The sequence below is a fragment of the Xyrauchen texanus genome, chromosome 34 (genome assembly GCF_025860055.1).
Source record: "Xyrauchen texanus isolate HMW12.3.18 chromosome 34, RBS_HiC_50CHRs, whole genome shotgun sequence".
NCBI lineage: Eukaryota > Metazoa > Chordata > Actinopteri > Cypriniformes > Catostomidae > Xyrauchen > Xyrauchen texanus.
Genome location: NC_068309.1, coordinates 18,656,451 through 18,674,245, shown reverse-complemented (window position 1 = coordinate 18,674,245; position 17,795 = coordinate 18,656,451). Strand labels below are relative to the sequence as shown.

General features: G+C 35.4%; 2 protein-coding genes across 2 annotated transcripts; one reads left to right on the top strand and one right to left on the bottom strand.

Moving 5' to 3' along the window:
• Nucleotides 1-1,009: 1,009 nt before the first annotated feature.
• On the top strand, nucleotides 1,010-4,018 carry ccdc90b (coiled-coil domain containing 90B). The gene is made up of 9 exons (XM_052103868.1): nucleotides 1,010-1,389; nucleotides 1,468-1,587; nucleotides 1,968-2,071; nucleotides 2,148-2,249; nucleotides 2,397-2,438; nucleotides 2,550-2,621; nucleotides 2,707-2,760; nucleotides 2,935-3,049; nucleotides 3,343-4,018. The coding sequence occupies exons 1-9, from the start codon at nucleotides 1,293-1,295 to the stop codon at nucleotides 3,396-3,398; spliced, it is 762 nt and encodes a 253-aa protein (XP_051959828.1). The 5' UTR covers nucleotides 1,010-1,292; the 3' UTR covers nucleotides 3,399-4,018.
• A 146-nt stretch (nucleotides 4,019-4,164) lies between these two features.
• pcf11 (PCF11 cleavage and polyadenylation factor subunit) lies at nucleotides 4,165-17,795 on the bottom strand. Its single transcript, XM_052103867.1, has 16 exons — nucleotides 17,432-17,795; nucleotides 15,384-15,509; nucleotides 14,926-15,108; nucleotides 14,611-14,793; nucleotides 11,507-12,519; nucleotides 11,214-11,394; nucleotides 10,893-11,130; nucleotides 9,215-10,632; nucleotides 9,043-9,094; nucleotides 8,768-8,884; nucleotides 8,499-8,613; nucleotides 8,186-8,369; nucleotides 7,873-8,028; nucleotides 7,521-7,613; nucleotides 7,385-7,420; nucleotides 4,165-5,166 (listed from the first exon to the last, which is right to left on the bottom strand). The coding sequence occupies exons 1-16, from the start codon at nucleotides 17,597-17,599 to the stop codon at nucleotides 4,954-4,956; spliced, it is 4,476 nt and encodes a 1,491-aa protein (XP_051959827.1). The 5' UTR covers nucleotides 17,600-17,795; the 3' UTR covers nucleotides 4,165-4,953.

Genomic DNA, 17,795 nt, shown 5'->3' with positions numbered 1-17,795 from the left:
AATCTCACTGGAGACGTTTTTAAACTAAACAGTATAATCTTTAGAATATATTAATTCTACGCATTGGACATACAAAGGAAAATCCACAACAGTAATCTTTATAAAATGATAAAATATAAAGAATAATCCTTATCCAGTAATCACAAACGACTGTCATTGGTCCATCTTGACCCGCGATGAAGAAAGTAACAGGTTCCACGCGACAAAGACGCCCGTTCTACTAAGTGGCCACAGTTTGATCCTGGATGGCAGCACATGCTCTAACCCCACCCCCTAATCATAACCATATGAAGCCTGTTAGGCTGAGTACCCCAGATGCACCCTTCCTTTCTCCCATCGCACAAAATTGACACCAAGAAATGAATTAGGCAGTTGTTTTTTTTAAAATACGAATTTAATATGAAAATTATTATGTAGATCAGTAGTACCTAACAATAGACCTTTTTCACAGACTGTGATGATGCGTTTCCGCCTTATTTATCAACGTAAATCTCGCAAAATATAACATTTACATTTTTTAAATATCGAGAGTACATTTATAACATTACGATGTGTTATATTACCCTGGAATTATATATATATATATATATATGTATAAAAATTATTTAAAAAAAAAAACGATTAACTACATCTGCGAGGGGTGTTATATTGCAGCTGCTGGGAGTGTGAAAGTGGATTTGGCATCTTTTCCCATCTGACTGTCTTAATGCACCGCTCTATTTTTTCCTCTTCTGAAAAGTCATTCAAACGTAATAAATAAAATGGCAAGGGTATTATTATACAATGCTCCAATTAGTTACCATTAAAGTGGATTTTCCCTGCCCATCTTGCATTCTACTTACATTATATTATGAATAAACTATACTGGATTACTTCCGCCTTCCAAGAGAGACCACATCCGGACTGTTAAACACCGCCTATATTGTAACTTATTTCATGCTAATTGCCATTCTACCCACTAATTCCATTTCCAAACGTCGTTAAATGTGCAGTGCAAAAACTCCACCTTCTTCACATTATTATAGAAACTTAATTGTACCAACCCAGGAAACTACATGAAAAACACGAGTGTTATTAATTTAAGGCAGCGCTATTCGTTTTGACTCAGATGTAGCCTATATATTCTTTCCTGTAACGACAGTGAGGAAGGACAGAGATACAAGGGTTTCTCCTGGTTGTTTTTGTTTTTAGTTTGTACAGAAGCATAAATAGAAGCTAAAGGCGCAGCACAATTCCTGGCCCACCCAAATAAATCTAAATCCACCGTTCAGTTTCTGAATAGTTTGTTCACAATGTCATGCTGGAGAATCTTTCTGCGTAGACAATGTCAATTCAACACCTTTTTTAAACCGCACCAGCTTAACATGCAACCACTGTGTCATCGGAGAGGTAAGCTAGTCTTGCTGTTGTTCGATGGACACGCTGTAGTGAACAGCATATTTCTACAGACGTTCTTTTCTTTTTTAGGGTTTCATCCATCGACTGCTGTGAAGACTTACGATGTAAGAAAAGTCGAATTAACGCCACTGGAGCAGAGGAAACTTACATTTGACTCCCATGCGCTTGTGACTGAGCTGGAATCGAGTGGTATGTTTACTGCATGTGTCAGGCTGCCATTCCCCAAACTATATGATAAAGTGCTAGCTATAGTTTTAAATGCATGTGCTGCATATACCTTTCTGATTTGCATGTTCTCAGTGGTTAGCTCAAAATCTAAAACATTTTATATTTAGATATGTGCCATTTACATGTAGATTTACTATTTATATTTATAAATTAGATTTATATACATTTTTATATTTATTAAATGCATTAAAAATAGATGTTTCAAACATCACAATATGTAAATAATTATTTAATGCTTGATTTAAGTCTGGTTAATTTGAAAAGTTTCTTTTTTAATTTTTTGTAATGCACATTGTTTTGTTTTTGTTTTTCATTTGGCACACATACTGTATATGTCTCAGGCTTTGAGAAGAGGCAGGCAGAAGTGATCGTAACAGCATTAGTGACTCTTACTACTGCCAACATGGACATTGTATACAGAGATATGGTCACAGGAGCCCATCAAGTAAGCAGGCCAAACAAATATCAGCTAAATTTACTGATAGTAATCCTCATTTAATGGTGTTTTTTCCTCGTGTCAGGAAATAGCACTTCAACAAATCATGGCTCATCTAGACTCGATCAGGAAAGACATGGTTATTCTGGAAAAGAGTGAATTTGCCAACTTGCGTTCAGAAAATGCTGTAAGAATCAAGTGTAAACTTGCATTTCTTTAATTGTTTTTGATTCTACAGTCAGGAAATTATGATAATTGAATATACCATTCATATGAGATGTATTTGATTTTCATTATTTAGTTAATTACCTTTTTAATTATTTTGCAAACACAGAAAATGAAAACAGAACTGGAACAAATAAAGAACAGATTACAGGTGAAGACATTTTATTTTTGTGAATTTCAATAATCATTTATTGCAAAATACGTTGGCTTAAAACGAAGTGTTTAATGTATTCTGTATTTCTCTGTGGCACTAACACTGAAGGAAGAAAGTCAAAGAATCAGAGCAGATGCAAAATTAGATATTAATCTGGAGCGAAGTAGAGTTACAGACATGGTACGTATGCCTTTTCACGTGAAAGAATTGTCTTTTTTTTTTTTTAAACACTAAATTATTATTGCAATAAAAATTTTTATTTTAGTTTACTGAGCAAGAGAAAACACTGATGGAAGTTAGGACAGAGTTTCAAAAAAAGGTAGGGTTTTAAAATGGTCATTACTCACATAATTTTTTATTATAAAATTTTTTTGACAACATCAACAATCATTTAATTTTGGGGAAAGAGAAGCACTTTCTGTTTGATGTAGTGACTTAATTGTTTTTGTAAAGTTTATTGATGCACTCATTCATATTATACTAAACTTTTCAGAATTCAGAACTGGAAAGTGAAACAGTAGAAACCTCAAAGAAAATAGACATTCAAGTTGCCTCTTTGAAAACCCTGCTGGAATCCCTAAAACTGGAAACAATTCGTTATCTTGCAGGTCAGCAATAATGACTTACAGGAATTGTAACCCTCTGTGTTTATACTATTGTGCTACTACTTATTCCATACATAGTGTGGCAGTCATTTATTCAGCTGCGGAATGATTTTTTTTACATCCCCTTCAGATAATAGATAGACACTGAACTTGCCAACAGATGAATGTATTAATCAAGTGGAAAAATAAGTTGATGAAATTAAAATTTGTGGTTCAACATGCAGAAACTATATACACACTAAGAACATATCATCTGTTGATTTGAATGATTGATTTGTTGTTTTGTTTATCCACAGCATGCATCTTCACCTGCTTGGCAATTGCATTGGGTTTCTATCACATATGGAAGTGAATCTCACAAAAACGATTTTGTTTTAATTATGCACATTTTTATTGCAATTTTAATACATTGTAACATGGATTTTTGCAAGGAACATGAAGTGTTTTTTTTTTTTTATCATACTTTTTTAAAATTAAGTGATTTCACACAGCAGAGCCTAACAATAAATGCTTGTCATGAGTTTCACTTTTTCTTTATATAATACATCAAAATGTTCAAATCTCTGTTCTGATCCACTTTTAAATCAAAACCGGTCAAAGTTGTTTTTGGACATTTTTTGAATGCATGAACAGACAGATATTATGACATTGAACTGCACAAAACCACAAGTCTTTAATCATTTGTTTTTATTAAACCTTATGCAGAAGCTGAATATTATACTGTATATTGTAGTCATTTAAAATACAGATGCTTGAACCATAAAACTTAAAAGCATAAGATATTGTATTTATCTTTGTGATATATTAAAGTCATTGGCATTGCAAAGTAGCACAAACTGCTGATTCAATGCTTGAATCACTGGTCTTCATTATTTATGATATGGCTATTTAAAATAATCAGTGTTTCTTATATGTCCTTTTTAGATTTTGTCATATATACATCATATCAGTCTTGTCCATGTGTCTGAGTATTTAACATTCAACTGTAGATACACAATGTAAATTTTTGCAAATGGCAAATTCTAAATGAACAGGAAAAACTGGAAATATACATTTTCTGGTATATAGAGGGAAATTTCACACATTGATGGTGCTGAAATAAAAATCAACAGAGAATGTTCCATTAGCACTGAAACTTTATTTGGAATTATGGATAAAATTGACATTTAAATTTGAGTAAAAAAAGCACACAGAATAATCAGTTTTCACACAAGACACTACTACTTCTTCAGATTTATTTTTTATTAGATATTCCACAAAGCAAAACTGCCCATTGAACCTCTGCAAAAAATTATACACCCCGGGTTTTTTTTTTTTTTTTTTTAAACTAAACATGTATTACCAAATACAGATTGCAAACTTTGAAATAACTATTTACATATTGAGGTCAGGGAAATAAATGTGAGCATTCTCATAGTAAATTAGAAACCATTAACTATCTATGATTTAGTCAGCCCCAGTTCTAGATTTTGGGAATAACCAACATCTGAAAAGTTTTTCCCCCTCATTTTGAACAAAAATGTCATTCAGTATTCATCCACCGTTCCCCATTCCCAAAACAGTTTAAATGTCTCATTCTGTGAACCATAAAAATGCACCCCCCCCAAAAAAAAACCTTTGTTGATCAATACTACACAAAGAATTCAAAAAATATCTTTATTTATAAATTAAACTGTACATACACATTAACCCCAATATACATCTTTTGAAGTACATTTCATCGGGCATTCACATTGCAAGAACACCTGAATTCTGCAGGCAAATACAAATACAAAAATGTATTTAAAGTATGACTAGCTGAGGTCCCTGCCCCAGCAGCTCTCAAATATAAAAAATATCATTTCTTTACAAAAACACAAAAGACCAGCTAAAGTAACCACAAAAGCAGTGGCTAAATAGCAGCATAGTTAGAAAATAATTGCACTGGTTTGTGATTCTTCATCTAACTTAACCTGAACCTCCTCTTTTACCATTGGTGCATCCGCATCATCCTCGGAGGGTTCTTCTTTAATACTGGAGCATGAGGCCGCATCACCCTGCTCTTGTTTGATGAAATCCACTAAAGGGTTTTCTGTAAGCATTTTACTGGGTGAAGGTGTGCATTCCACAAAGGAGGATGTCTACAAAAAAGGGAAGAGTTTTGCCAAGAAGCAAGATTTTAGAAAGATTTTTTTTTCCATAAATAACAATAACCATTATATAGAAACAGAATACAAAACTCAGTGCCTAGTTAACCTATCAGCAGTTTCAGAAATAAGGCTTAAATATGTAGATGTTAAATTTGTTGAGACCATCTTTAAGCAAAACTTTAACGCATGCAATTAATTAAATATGTTTAATGCGTTCATTTCTGGATAACAAGGTAGGGCTCTTTGGGACCGTCCCAAGCGGGTTCAGGTCATATCTAAAAGGGAGGGGTTACTATGTGAACATGAGCAGGCATCCATAACGTGTAGAGTCCCACAGGCTCAATTCTTCTACCACTCCGGTTCAACATGTATATGCTCCCACTAGGTCAAATTATGAAAAAGAACCAAATTGTGTCCCATAGCTATGCATCTAAAAGACATTTTCCCCATAAAATATGTATGCACAAACTACAAACTGACACTTACGTTATTGTCTTAACCATCACCTAAAAACCAAACACGAGGTATGATGCTGATAAGGGACCGCTGTGGAAGGCTAGCTTGTTGGAGTTCTCCTAGTTCAAATAATTTAAATTTGAACTCATTGCTACTGACCTTTTGAAGTATCAGCTAATAATTACCAGACAATTCGGATGATGTATCATTATGCGTGCAGTTCCTGCACTAAAAGCAGAGCAAACCACTGGCTGTGTTTGGAATAGCATACCACCATACTACTCTGTCTAATTTCTGTTATACATGGATATGTTAATGCAATAAGAGTTGTATGGGTAGTAAGCCATTCTGAACATGGCCGTTGAATTCCATATCCAGTGGATATCCACAGCCTGCCAGCCGATTAATATTGTGGAGGATGAGGGTTTGAGAGATTTAATGTGCATTGCAATGCATTCTCAACCTATGGGGACCATTTCTTTCAATTAGTCTCACTTAAGGCCGATTTATATTTCTGGGTCAAAACTATGGCGTAGGTTACACATAGCTATGGTGGTTACGTCATAGCCTGACGTGCACCTCTTCAAAAATGTAACAATGTGAATGTCAGCGCAGACCACAACAGCTGTGATACGTCCACTTTGTTACCAGAGACTGCTCCCAGGATGATAATGATATCTGAGGTAGCATTGAATTTTATTTTATCTATGCATTGTGTGTATCCACTGATCAGTGAATGTTACATTGTATTTGGACACGTTTCGTCTTTTGTGAGCATCTGCTATTTGATATTCTGTTTATTTCATGAACAAGCGAAAATGCGACAAGACGCATCTGTTTACAACTTATAAACTTTGTGAGTGAAACAATACTTTTCGTATTCTATTCGAGACCTTTCCAATCAGTGTGACGTTTTGACCGTATGTTTCTGTAAGCATCTGTTCAAAGCTGGTTATTTTGCCTAAATGCATTAAGATTCAAAGCTTTAAAATGACACCCATTGTGTGCGGGTCAAGCAAGCTGTTATTTATTATTTAATATGATTCATTTTTTTCAACACAGAGCATCAAAGTATGCAATAATATTTATTTCTCAAGCAAAATATAGAGTATATGCCTGATTTAGTTGCCTGCAATGCAGAGAGACAAAATGTATAATAAACAATATGTACCTAAATAATACATACTTTAATGAACTTGTTTTTAATGCATCAATTATTTAATAAATACTTTTAAATCCATGAAATGCATTGTCTTTATTATGAAATGTACAGTTATTTCAGAATTTAAAGCATTTTCTCTTAATACAATATAATTTTTGGCTGTGTACTCACAAAACTATGCAGACACACTAACACAGAACTATAAACGCAAACCATCGTGTTGGCCACTATGTAGAGCCTACGTCGTAAGATCGACACAGAAGTATAAGAGACCTTTAGACTTTGGGAAACATTTAATGTTACTTGGATTGGTGCTATTTTAGTGCATGTATATCTTAATATATGTGAAAGGCTATGGGGAAATGTGAATAAAGCATTGTTACACATTTTGTATTCTTTCAGGAATAGTATATACATAAGTCAAATTTGAGCACTTTCAAAATCTGAGATTAATTACAATTAACTATGAAAAATCATGAGATTAATCGCGTTTAAGTATTTAAATTGAATTACAGTACTAATCTTAAGACATTTCTCTATACAATTATGTATGCACTTACAAGACAGCAAAAACTACAAACTGGCACTTACATTTTTGTAGTCTTCATAACATGATGGATGGTATGTCTGAAAAAAATAATAAAAAAATTCAGTATTCATTGACTGTCAAAACAAATTTAAGCCATTACAAGTAAAAAAAGACCCTTTATCACTGAAATTATTTTACCTTTTCATCAACTCTGATGGCATTCTTCAGGTGCCACTCCTCCTCCTCCTCTTCCCAGTACATCTCAAACTGCTCCTGGCAAATCTCACATAACTGAGGCGAGATTGATATATGAATAGGAAGACAAAGTAAAAGTCTTTAACTGACTGAAGTAGTAACAACCAGATCAAATTCCTTTCTATACAAGTTATCACACATCAGTAATAAAAAGAAAAAAAATCCACATAACTGAGCGGCAACATTGATGAACAACTGGGCAGACAAAGTCTTTAACTGATTAAAAACAAATTTAAGCATAATCACACATCAGTAATATATATTAATATTTATGATCCTCTGTGTATTGTCTTACCTCATGAACAACATCTGCAGCAGCCTTCACACTTTGGAACTCTCTCTCTTTGGCTGCTTCCTGAGTTTTCTGTACAACCTCCTCATGAACTTTTTCAAAGAACTGACTCTTTGCCCTCTCCTCGAGATCAGCAATTTCCTCAAATTCAATCCAATCCTAAAAAACAAAGATTTTGTTAGTCAGTTTTTTCAATAAATCCCTCATCCCAGGACTGAATTTTGAGATTATATCAGTATTCTTACAAATCTACAAAATGCTTTTTCTGATTAACAATATAGATAATGTAATAAAATTAGAGTTATATCTGGCTTACCATCAGGCTATAGTACCACCTCCGATGTGTAACTTTCTTACTGATGTCCTTCTCAGAACGATTCTGTCTGTAGTGCCAGTCCAAATGATCAGCATACACATCCGTCTGAGATTCAGTAAAACGCACGCCACAGGAATAACACTGGATTCCAGTATACAGTTTGGTGACAACACTGTCGTATCTCCTGTTAGGTAAAATTCAATTTACAGACAAATACAAACAAACTCATAATGTCACGTTCATAATGTCTCATAATTGATCTTTCTGTGTTTGCATGGCTTCTGTCTAAAAATCTAGTGTTAGATGTACATACTGTTTCATGTCATCCAAAACAAAACCAGTTAAATCCGGGACATTTTCATCTTCTTCTTCCTCCTCCTCTTCCTCTTCTTCAGGGACAGATACAGACTGAATTGATAATGCGGAATCTGAAGTAATTTAAAATAAATCTTTAAAATCATTAAAAGTATAAGAGTATTCTATAAAATAAAGCTATAATTATAATAATGTATAACAGTGCAGTATATAATAATAATTCTACAACAGTAAAATGTGAAATATAATACCAAACAGTAGGCATACCAGTTGTTGAGTCTGTTTGTGAAGGTTTTATTATTCCAGTGGAAATAAGCTTTGATACTAGATCATTCACATCTATCTGACTAAGTGACTCAGGATCAGGCTGTGGAAACTGGGAACCTGAGAAAACATCAATCTTTTCAATCAACAATTTGGATACAGGTCTAATATAAATCATAACAACTGGCACAAAAATGGAATCAATTTCAGACAGAAACACTACAATTATTGTACAATTAAATTTCAGGATATTTGAAAATTAAGAAAAAGAGACTTACCAGACTGGAAAGGCAATTGGTTTTGTGGCATGAAGGGCTGAGTTCCAATCATCTGAAAATACACAAAAACAAACACCACATTTTACCCACTGAGAACTTTGGGTATAATAAAGACTATGACACTCAACCTTGCATTGCTGTGTAAGGGACATTTTGAGTATGGAATACTTACAGGAGGAACATTTCCAACACCTGGACCTGGGAATGGAGGAGGTCGATATGAATTCTGGAATTCTGATGTAGGTACTGGCACGCCACAGTTTGGTGCTTGAGGAACATTTGGCTGCATAGAAAAATGTTGGGCTGGGCTGCCAAACGAGTTCATAGGTGTCATATTGAAATTGGGTGGTGGCACACCAGGGTTTATCACAGGACCTTGAGATGGATCGTACATTGCTGGCTCTTGTGGTCTCAGCTGGTGTTGGATATTTGGACTGCAGAATCTTGGGGGAGCTTGTGGGTCATATCTTGGCATGACTGGCTGGGCATCAAATCTTATGGACTCTGGCTGCACTGGGTTCTCAAACCGCATCCCACCTGACGGATTGTCAAATCTAACTGTACCCTGCTGTTCATCATAATTTAGTCTAGATTGGAACCGTGGCTCATTATATCCGGGCGGACCCTGTTGCATGTGAGGATTATCAAACCTTGGTGGACAAACATATCTGTTTTGATGCCTGGGTTGATCATAATGAATTGGGGTTTGAGGCTCAAATCTTACCATATTATGAGGTTCTACATATCTCATTGGCCTAGGTGGTACTTGTGGGTTATTGTATCTCACAGGTCTTTCAAGGGTTTTGAGAAATGGTCTTTCAAAGCGGGGTACATGAGGGGCATCATATCGATGTCCAGGGAACCTCATGGGTCCATGACCACCCGACCCATCATATCCACCTGTATTGCCTTCAAATCGAGGAGTAGGATAAGGTCTTGGTGGACCGTCTAATCTAGGTGGACCATCTATTCTTGGAGGACCATCTAACCTTGGCTCCCTCATATGACTAGGTGCCCCATCATAAGGAGTTTGAGAACTGTTATATCTATCAAATCTCTGAGAAATAGTTGGTCCATCATGCCGTGACATATTTGCCTTCACATTTGGTTCTTCAGAAGGGTGAGTTGGTGTTTGCCCAGGGGATTCACCAGGGTTTCGTCCGCTTTGTCCCTGTTCCAAGAAAGGTTCATTTTTTTTCTTTGAAGTCTTTACTCTTTGAAGACTCTCTAAACTTATTGGACCATCATCTATGCCTGTGCCAGAGTGCACACTGTTGGGACTTTCAAAACGTGGACTGATGTCTCCTTCAGCAAGTTGATCCATTTCAAATTCAGCTGGTGATGATGCCCGCTCAAATGGCAGTACTTTTGGCCCATCTAAGCTGATGGGGCTTGGTGAATTTCTGAAAGTGGAACCTGTACACGATGGGGTCCTATTTGTTCTTCTAGGATCATCATGGCCCGAGACTGGTTTTATGGCATCACTAGGCTTTTTGTGCACATCTGAGCTCTCACTGTATTGTTCACTCTTTTCATGAGGATGTTGATAAGTCAGGTCATCATGAAAAGGCAACTGGCCCTCTTTGTGCACTGTGAAGATTGACAAATTGTATTTAGGAAAATAATTGGCACAGACTCAGTAAAAAAAAGCTCATTAACAACACCTTCATACAAAAAAAAAAAAAATTCTTTAATTTCCGTAAAAACATATCCTTCAGTTTCTATGTCCTAAATGGTACATTTAAACAGCTAATTTCAAACAGGTTATATCAAAACAAAAAGACATAAGTTAAAATTCACTACTGAAAATTGGGGCACCAACAATTAACTATATTACTTAACAAATTTACCTGAACGCTGGAGTTGTGTTCTTCTTAACTTGGATTTATGTTCAAGATAAGAAAGCTCAGCAAGACTTATTGTTTCTTGTGATTTATTTTTTGATGAGTACATCCCTTCATCACATGATTCATCCCAAGAGTCAGAGCGCTGTCTTTCCTCCTGATACTGAAAAAGTTGCTTTATTTGATGGGCTACATTGAGGAATTCTTCATTGGTTATCTCGCCATTAGCATGCCTTTCACTAGCCTGCAATAAATGTTGTTTAGAAGTATTGTAAGTATTACAGCAGGCAAAAATAATCATGAAAACTAAGGATAAAATTGGCATACCTTTCTCAGAAGATCCCTTTTACTTGCAGAATTGAGTGCTTCTGGTATTTTTAGGTTGGCATCAATGCTCAGCCGATGTATTTTAGGTGTACGAGGTGTGGTGGGTCTCTGGGTGTTCCATGTCTTGTGCCCCTGGGTACCCAGTCTTCCATGCGAGATATCTCGTTCTGACTGTTTGGGACTGTTCACAAATGTTTGTTTTAAAAACGTGGCTGATCAAGGTGTTGATTATATGGCAGAACAAATAGATCAGTGAATAGAATTTAACATTTAAAATAAATGTTATCACTCACCGTTTATTTTCCTCCCATCCACTCTTCCACCTCTTGCAATCTTTTGTGTCTTTGTGCTCGGCAGAAGGGATTCTCTGTTGCAGTCCATCCTTCTGATCTGCAGGTCTATCCTCGAGTGGCCTTTTTGACCGCCTTGGTTCTAGAGCACTTTTCTTAGTAGTAGCTCGTTCATCTCTTAAATTTGTTTGCGGAAGAGCATCTTCATTATGTGGATGTTTGTTTAACTGTCTAGCCTTTCCAGTCTTGGGAGGTGGAGTAATACCCCTCGTTTTTCTCTTTGGAGATAATCGCCTGTCTTTTCTCTTGGGAGAATGTACTGGTGGTGAACGGGATTTTGAGCGAGACCTTTTTCTAAACTTTTCTCTGTTTACTTTATTTTCTTGTTTCAGAAATGTTTCAAGTCTTTCATGTTTATTTAAAGAGCCATTTATAATCTTGCCTCTGGTGACGTTGGATTTCTGGTGATCCATGCTTTTGGCCGTATCATCCCTATCTTTTTTCTCAGAACTTCTCTTCTTCTCTCTGACATCTTCCTCTTTTAAATCGGTCTTATCATTTTTCTGCTTATGTAACCTTGGGTCTTTCTTATTAAATTCAGCTGTTCTAGTATGTTCAGTCTCCATCACTCTGGGTCTGACTAGGAGACCTTTGCCAGATGGTGAAACAGACTTGGATTTAACCCTTTCATCAATGGCAGAGGTATCTTTTTTTGGAATCCTTATCTTGTCCAACTTACTCTGTCTTTCTGCTAAGGCTTGCTGTCTTTTTTCAGGTGTATTCAGAAAACTTAATGTAATCTGGCTCTCCTTCTTTTGTATCATTTGTTCCTTTGTATTTACAGCTGTTGTACCAAATCGTTTTATTCTAGGATCCCTCGTTGACATTTTTTCTGATGATGCTTGAGGCCAAGGTTTGGTTTGTGTTGAGGGAACAGCTTGGGTGACCTTTGGTGACACTTCAAGATGGACAGGGACATTGATATGGTGGTTTGTAGCCAAAACAGGACTTGCAGCCTTGAGGATAAAAAAATAAAAATAAATATATATATATATACACACACACACACACACACACACACTCACAACTATAAACTTACATTGTTTCTCTTAATTTAAGATATGTACGATTATTTAAAATTAGAAAAGAAAAAGGTACTTTCTTTGCATATACACACAGCAATACACAACATTTTGGCTGTGTCCATGTAAAATTATGCAGACTCATCAAAACTGAACTAAAAATGCAAACAACAATGTAGGACACAGCGTAGGATTGACACAAAAGTATTAACGAGCCTAAAGTGGGATAGATACTATTAATGCTAAATCAGAGATGAATAAAATTAGCAAAATGTGGGGAAACTTAAATTATTGTGGCTGCATATTCATTCAATGGATCCCAACATTAGGAAATACTGACAGCAGATATTTTTAACAAAGTCTCTGGACATTTCAGTCTGATCACATAAGTTTATGCAGCAGATTTCATAAACCTTTCACAATGCAATGCAGACTATTCTTGAAAGATATGGGCAGTGTAAGCTAAGTGGGAGCCAACAGTAAACCCACAGTCCATAAGCATTTGACATGCAAAGACGGCATTAACAAAGAGCAGTTAAAAAAATACAGTAGCAAAAACAGCTCATTTTATTATAGTATCAGAAAGGAGATCCAAATGAGGGAGAAAAATGCTACACACTGTCATAGCTTGCATGAAATCTAATATTTAAATACCTGACAAAAGGGCATATGACTGAAACATTAGTTAAAAAAATATTGGATTTGAATTGGAAGCTATGGCAGTATATATTATCTTTTCTTCTTTGTATGATTCCGTGTCCAGCATACCTACCAGCAGGGTTTGGGAGTAACTGAATACATGTTACAGGATTACGTATTTAAAATACAAAATATAAGTAACTGTATTCCACAAGTTACAATTTAAATCATAGGTAATTAGAATACAGTTACATTCAAAAAGTATTTAGATTACTTTGCATTTTATTGTCATTTGTTTCATTTAATATTTAGTCCTTTCAGACAGAAAACATTTATACATGTAAATGATGCGATCAAAGTGAATTTGAACAGCGGTGAAACACTTGTGTTACATTCATACGAGCAGACAAAGAATTGTGAAGTTTGGAGCAGAAGAAATATAAATGTAAGATTTACACCAAGCTAAAATGCTATTTCTAGACATTTTACATGTAAATGTTACAAGTCAAGGTAAGAAAATTCACTTCCGCACCAATTTCTTTTTTTCTAGTAAGATCTTTGATATTAGGGCAAAAATCATATTCTTGATAATAATTGTATTGCTTTCCTGTAAAAATATCAAAAAATCCTTAAAACAATTTCAATGATGAATCTTGTTTTAGAAACAACACTGCTTAAGCTATTTAGGTTTTTCAGAGAAAGTATTATTTAACATGTGTGTTTTGTCTTACTGTACTGTCAAAACAAATTAGTAGTAACCCAAAAAAGTATTTAGAATAAGTTACTGACCTTGAGTAATCTAACAGAATACGTTATAAATGACATTTTGCAGCATGTATTCTTTAATCTGTAGTAGAATACATTTCAAAAGTAACCCTCCCAACCAGTAACAAGTGTGTGAGAGGTGTTTATTTCAAGGTACCCACAGCTTTGACCAATTTCCATTTTTTTCTCTCCAGTCGATCATTACTGGACAAGTACTATTACATTTTATAGACCGATCACTCAAAAACAATTTCCAACCTGTAAAATATTTAGAGCAAAACTAGAAAATTTTATATTGACCATAGATATTTCCATGACTTCTTAGGATTTTACATGAACAGGAAATTCTTATTTAAAATTTCCCTGATATGACCGTGGAACCACTGTAATTTTTTATACAGAAAGCGGATGTTTCAGAAAAACTGAAGTAAAAACGGTTTAGGCACACACACACACCAAAAATAGTCCAACAAGTGGAATGGATAAATAACAAAACAGCAAAATGACACGTTTAGCACAACATTAACGGTTATACAACTGCAATTACAATTGTGCTTTTTAAGTTCACCAGTACAACCTGCAATCACAAATGACACAAAAGCGCATCACTATTACACTCACCAACTGGGCTTTTGTTTGCTCAAGTTCAAGCTCAATCTTCTTTTGCTGAAGCTCTAGCAACTGCTTTTGCTTGGCAAGCAACTGTTGCCTAATTATTTGTTCTTGTGTCAAGCTCTTCTCACTGACAGTGGGATGACTAGGAGGTTGTAGTGTAGCAGGCATGGGAGAGGTTACTTCTTCAGTCTATATATAAAAAATAAAAAAAAGCATATATTTCAGAAAAAGAAAAAAAAAAACAATTATACTTCAGGCCAATAAGAAACTCCTCCCATCCCATGAAATTAAAGGACCAGTCATTGCTCCTCAAATGCTTACCGGCTTTAAAAATTTGGGGTTTACATGAATGCTGGCATTCACATTTGGTGGCAAAGGTTTAATGGGCCAAGCAGGATCTACAGAGTTCACACGCACATCTAGTGCATACAGCTTCTTCAAGGGGAAAATTTCATCCCATGTGGAACGCAATTTGAAGAGACTTTTTCTAGTGCCCTCATCCACCTGAAGTGAAGCAAAACAAAAGGGAGGGGGGGGGAAACGTCTGACTCTTCGTTTATTTTCACACAACACATTGACAAAACCATTACACTGAAGCGCACTATAAACGATGTTAATTTAAAAATAGACAATGGCGTATTCAGTGACTTTTCACCATTAAAAAGAAGTTAAATACTAACAAAAGTGAATACATTCACATCATGGTTTTAAATGAGGACAAATTGCACAACATTTAATCAGATGGAACACCGTGAACACAAATTCAAGGAATTATGTACCTTCTCAAAAACACAAATAAAGGAATTGACTAGGTTCTTAGCAAACACTTCAAGGTATTGTCGTCCAACATTCTTCACTATGGAATCCACTAAGTATAAAACAGGGAGCTTCTCAGCAGCAGGTGCCTAAAGTGATAGAAAACTGACAAGTTTAGAGGACAACATGGGAGAAAAACACAACTACATTGAATTAAGAGCTTGACTGGTGACGCCATTTAACTGTTAAAAGTTTGGCTTAAAAAAAAAATGTTAAGCCAAAGTACAAAATATGAAGTCCATGCGTTGTGGCTCCAAAAAATCTTAACATAACGACTCCATGAAAAACCAGGTAGTGCTCTCAGTGATTCTCCTGATGTGAAAAAATGGTTCCAAGTTCAAAAAAAGGATATAAAAAGTATACGGTTGAAAATCTTCTTCAGTGTTCAGTCTTCAGGTTTAATTCAGTCCTCAGTCTTCAGGTTTAATTCAGTCCATCAAGCAGGAACAATTTTGTTAGGTTGTCAGTACATTTCAGTTTTTTGCTGGTATTTTTTTTTTTTTAAGAAAATAGAAGTGTTCCACAAAGGCTCTGTAGAATCATGCCTAAGACTTTAGGTGGAAAAAAGCTAATTTAATTTGCTTTGGTATATTTGAACTTTACCATGAATTCAAGTTAGTGATCCATTAAGAGCACACATTTAGATTTAATCTATGTATGACATTGATCATCAATCATACAATGACACTTTAGTTTTCACATTATAAACGAAGCCAGAAAAGATTGACAAGAAAATTTACCCACATGCACCAGTGAAGAGATTTTTTTCTCTCTCAAGGGAGCTGACACATTTAACTCTGGAATGTCATAAAATGACACTGAACCAAGGCAATGCCTTGGTGGTGAACATTTAAATTAGGTTTTAATCATTACAGCAAATATTACCCAAAAAATACACTAGGAAATAAAGACAAAAGGACATTACACATGGTTTATTGTCACAGTTTTATACCATTTATTAACAATGCAGTAAATAAAAGTAATTTCTCATAAATCTAACACCCCAAACCCTTTATTAATGAAAGTACAAAGCAATTTGAATGGCGCACATTTGTATTAAAGACTACAAAGCCAGGCATGCTCATTCTCAGAGCAGCCAATACGACTATTCGAAAGATTTGGCAAAATAGAGCAAGAAAAACGTTGCAAACAAAAACATTAAAATGTAATATAAATATAGAAAGATAACACTAAACCCACGAATTCAAATAATTATCCATTTAGATGGGCAGCAAACCATGTGTGCCAATTGATCACTACAGGCATCAGTAAGCAAAAGCTTCAACTACACACTCCTTGTTACTAAATAACATAAAAAGGAAACATGTTGCTACCCAATTGAGAATCAAGCCAATTGTACAAGATTGCAGTAAGTGCAAAGTACACACACAATCAACTAGAAAACGACGCTGACTCGAGTCGCTGGCCAGATTACGTAATACGAAGAAGTTACAATTTCGTTAGCTTTCCTGCGTTTTGTAGATCAATCCGTCATGAAACATCTGCATTGTAACAGTGGATTACATGTGTACAGTAAGAACTTAAATGTAAACATTAATAATACAGTCAGTTTTTACCATGCGTAACTATCGGATGATTTTCATTTTGTAATCCTAATCTTAAATATGGATGACGCGTCTTATTAACTAGGCCAAATGTGCGTCAACACCTAGTCCTATATAATGAGCAGCTGTTACCCTACATTCTGACAAACATGCAGTCTTCAACTGGCCTAATTTGGTAATGTGGCGTACAATTACTTCACTGAGCCACAAAGTTAGGATATACTGTCGGAAATCAAATGGTTATTAAATAACAATTAATTAAATACTGAATGGCTATGACATATATCATTAAAACTCGTGTTTACGTTGATTTCCACGTTGTGGTTAGCAAATTAGCCGTGCTGCCGCCATGTTACAGGCCTCATGTCAGGTCGTCTTTTGACTAACAAACAGGCCTAGTGACGATGACTGGAACAAAACAAAAATAAATCTATTTTCATAAAAACCTTGGCAATTTGTGCTTCAATTATTGCGACGATATCCTTGGTGAATTGGATGTTCTCTTCGGCTAGAATGGTGAGCATATTGATGTGCGGTTTGCTGTTGAAAGTCAGATCTTCCAGCGAGGACTCATACTCGCGACAAGCGTCCTCCCTCGCGCCTTCGTCCGACATCTTTGAGCCGTTGAGTCGACAAAACTTACACTATTACACAAACATTAGCTGCAACACAGTCCATTTAAACATCTGTTCTTCCTCTTCGTTTCCTCTGTACGTTGAATGTCGTGTCGATTATATCATCTCGCGTCTTTCATTTAACGATATTCTCTGTTTCAGTTGAGCGTTGTAAAATGTCCGTCGTGATTCAGCA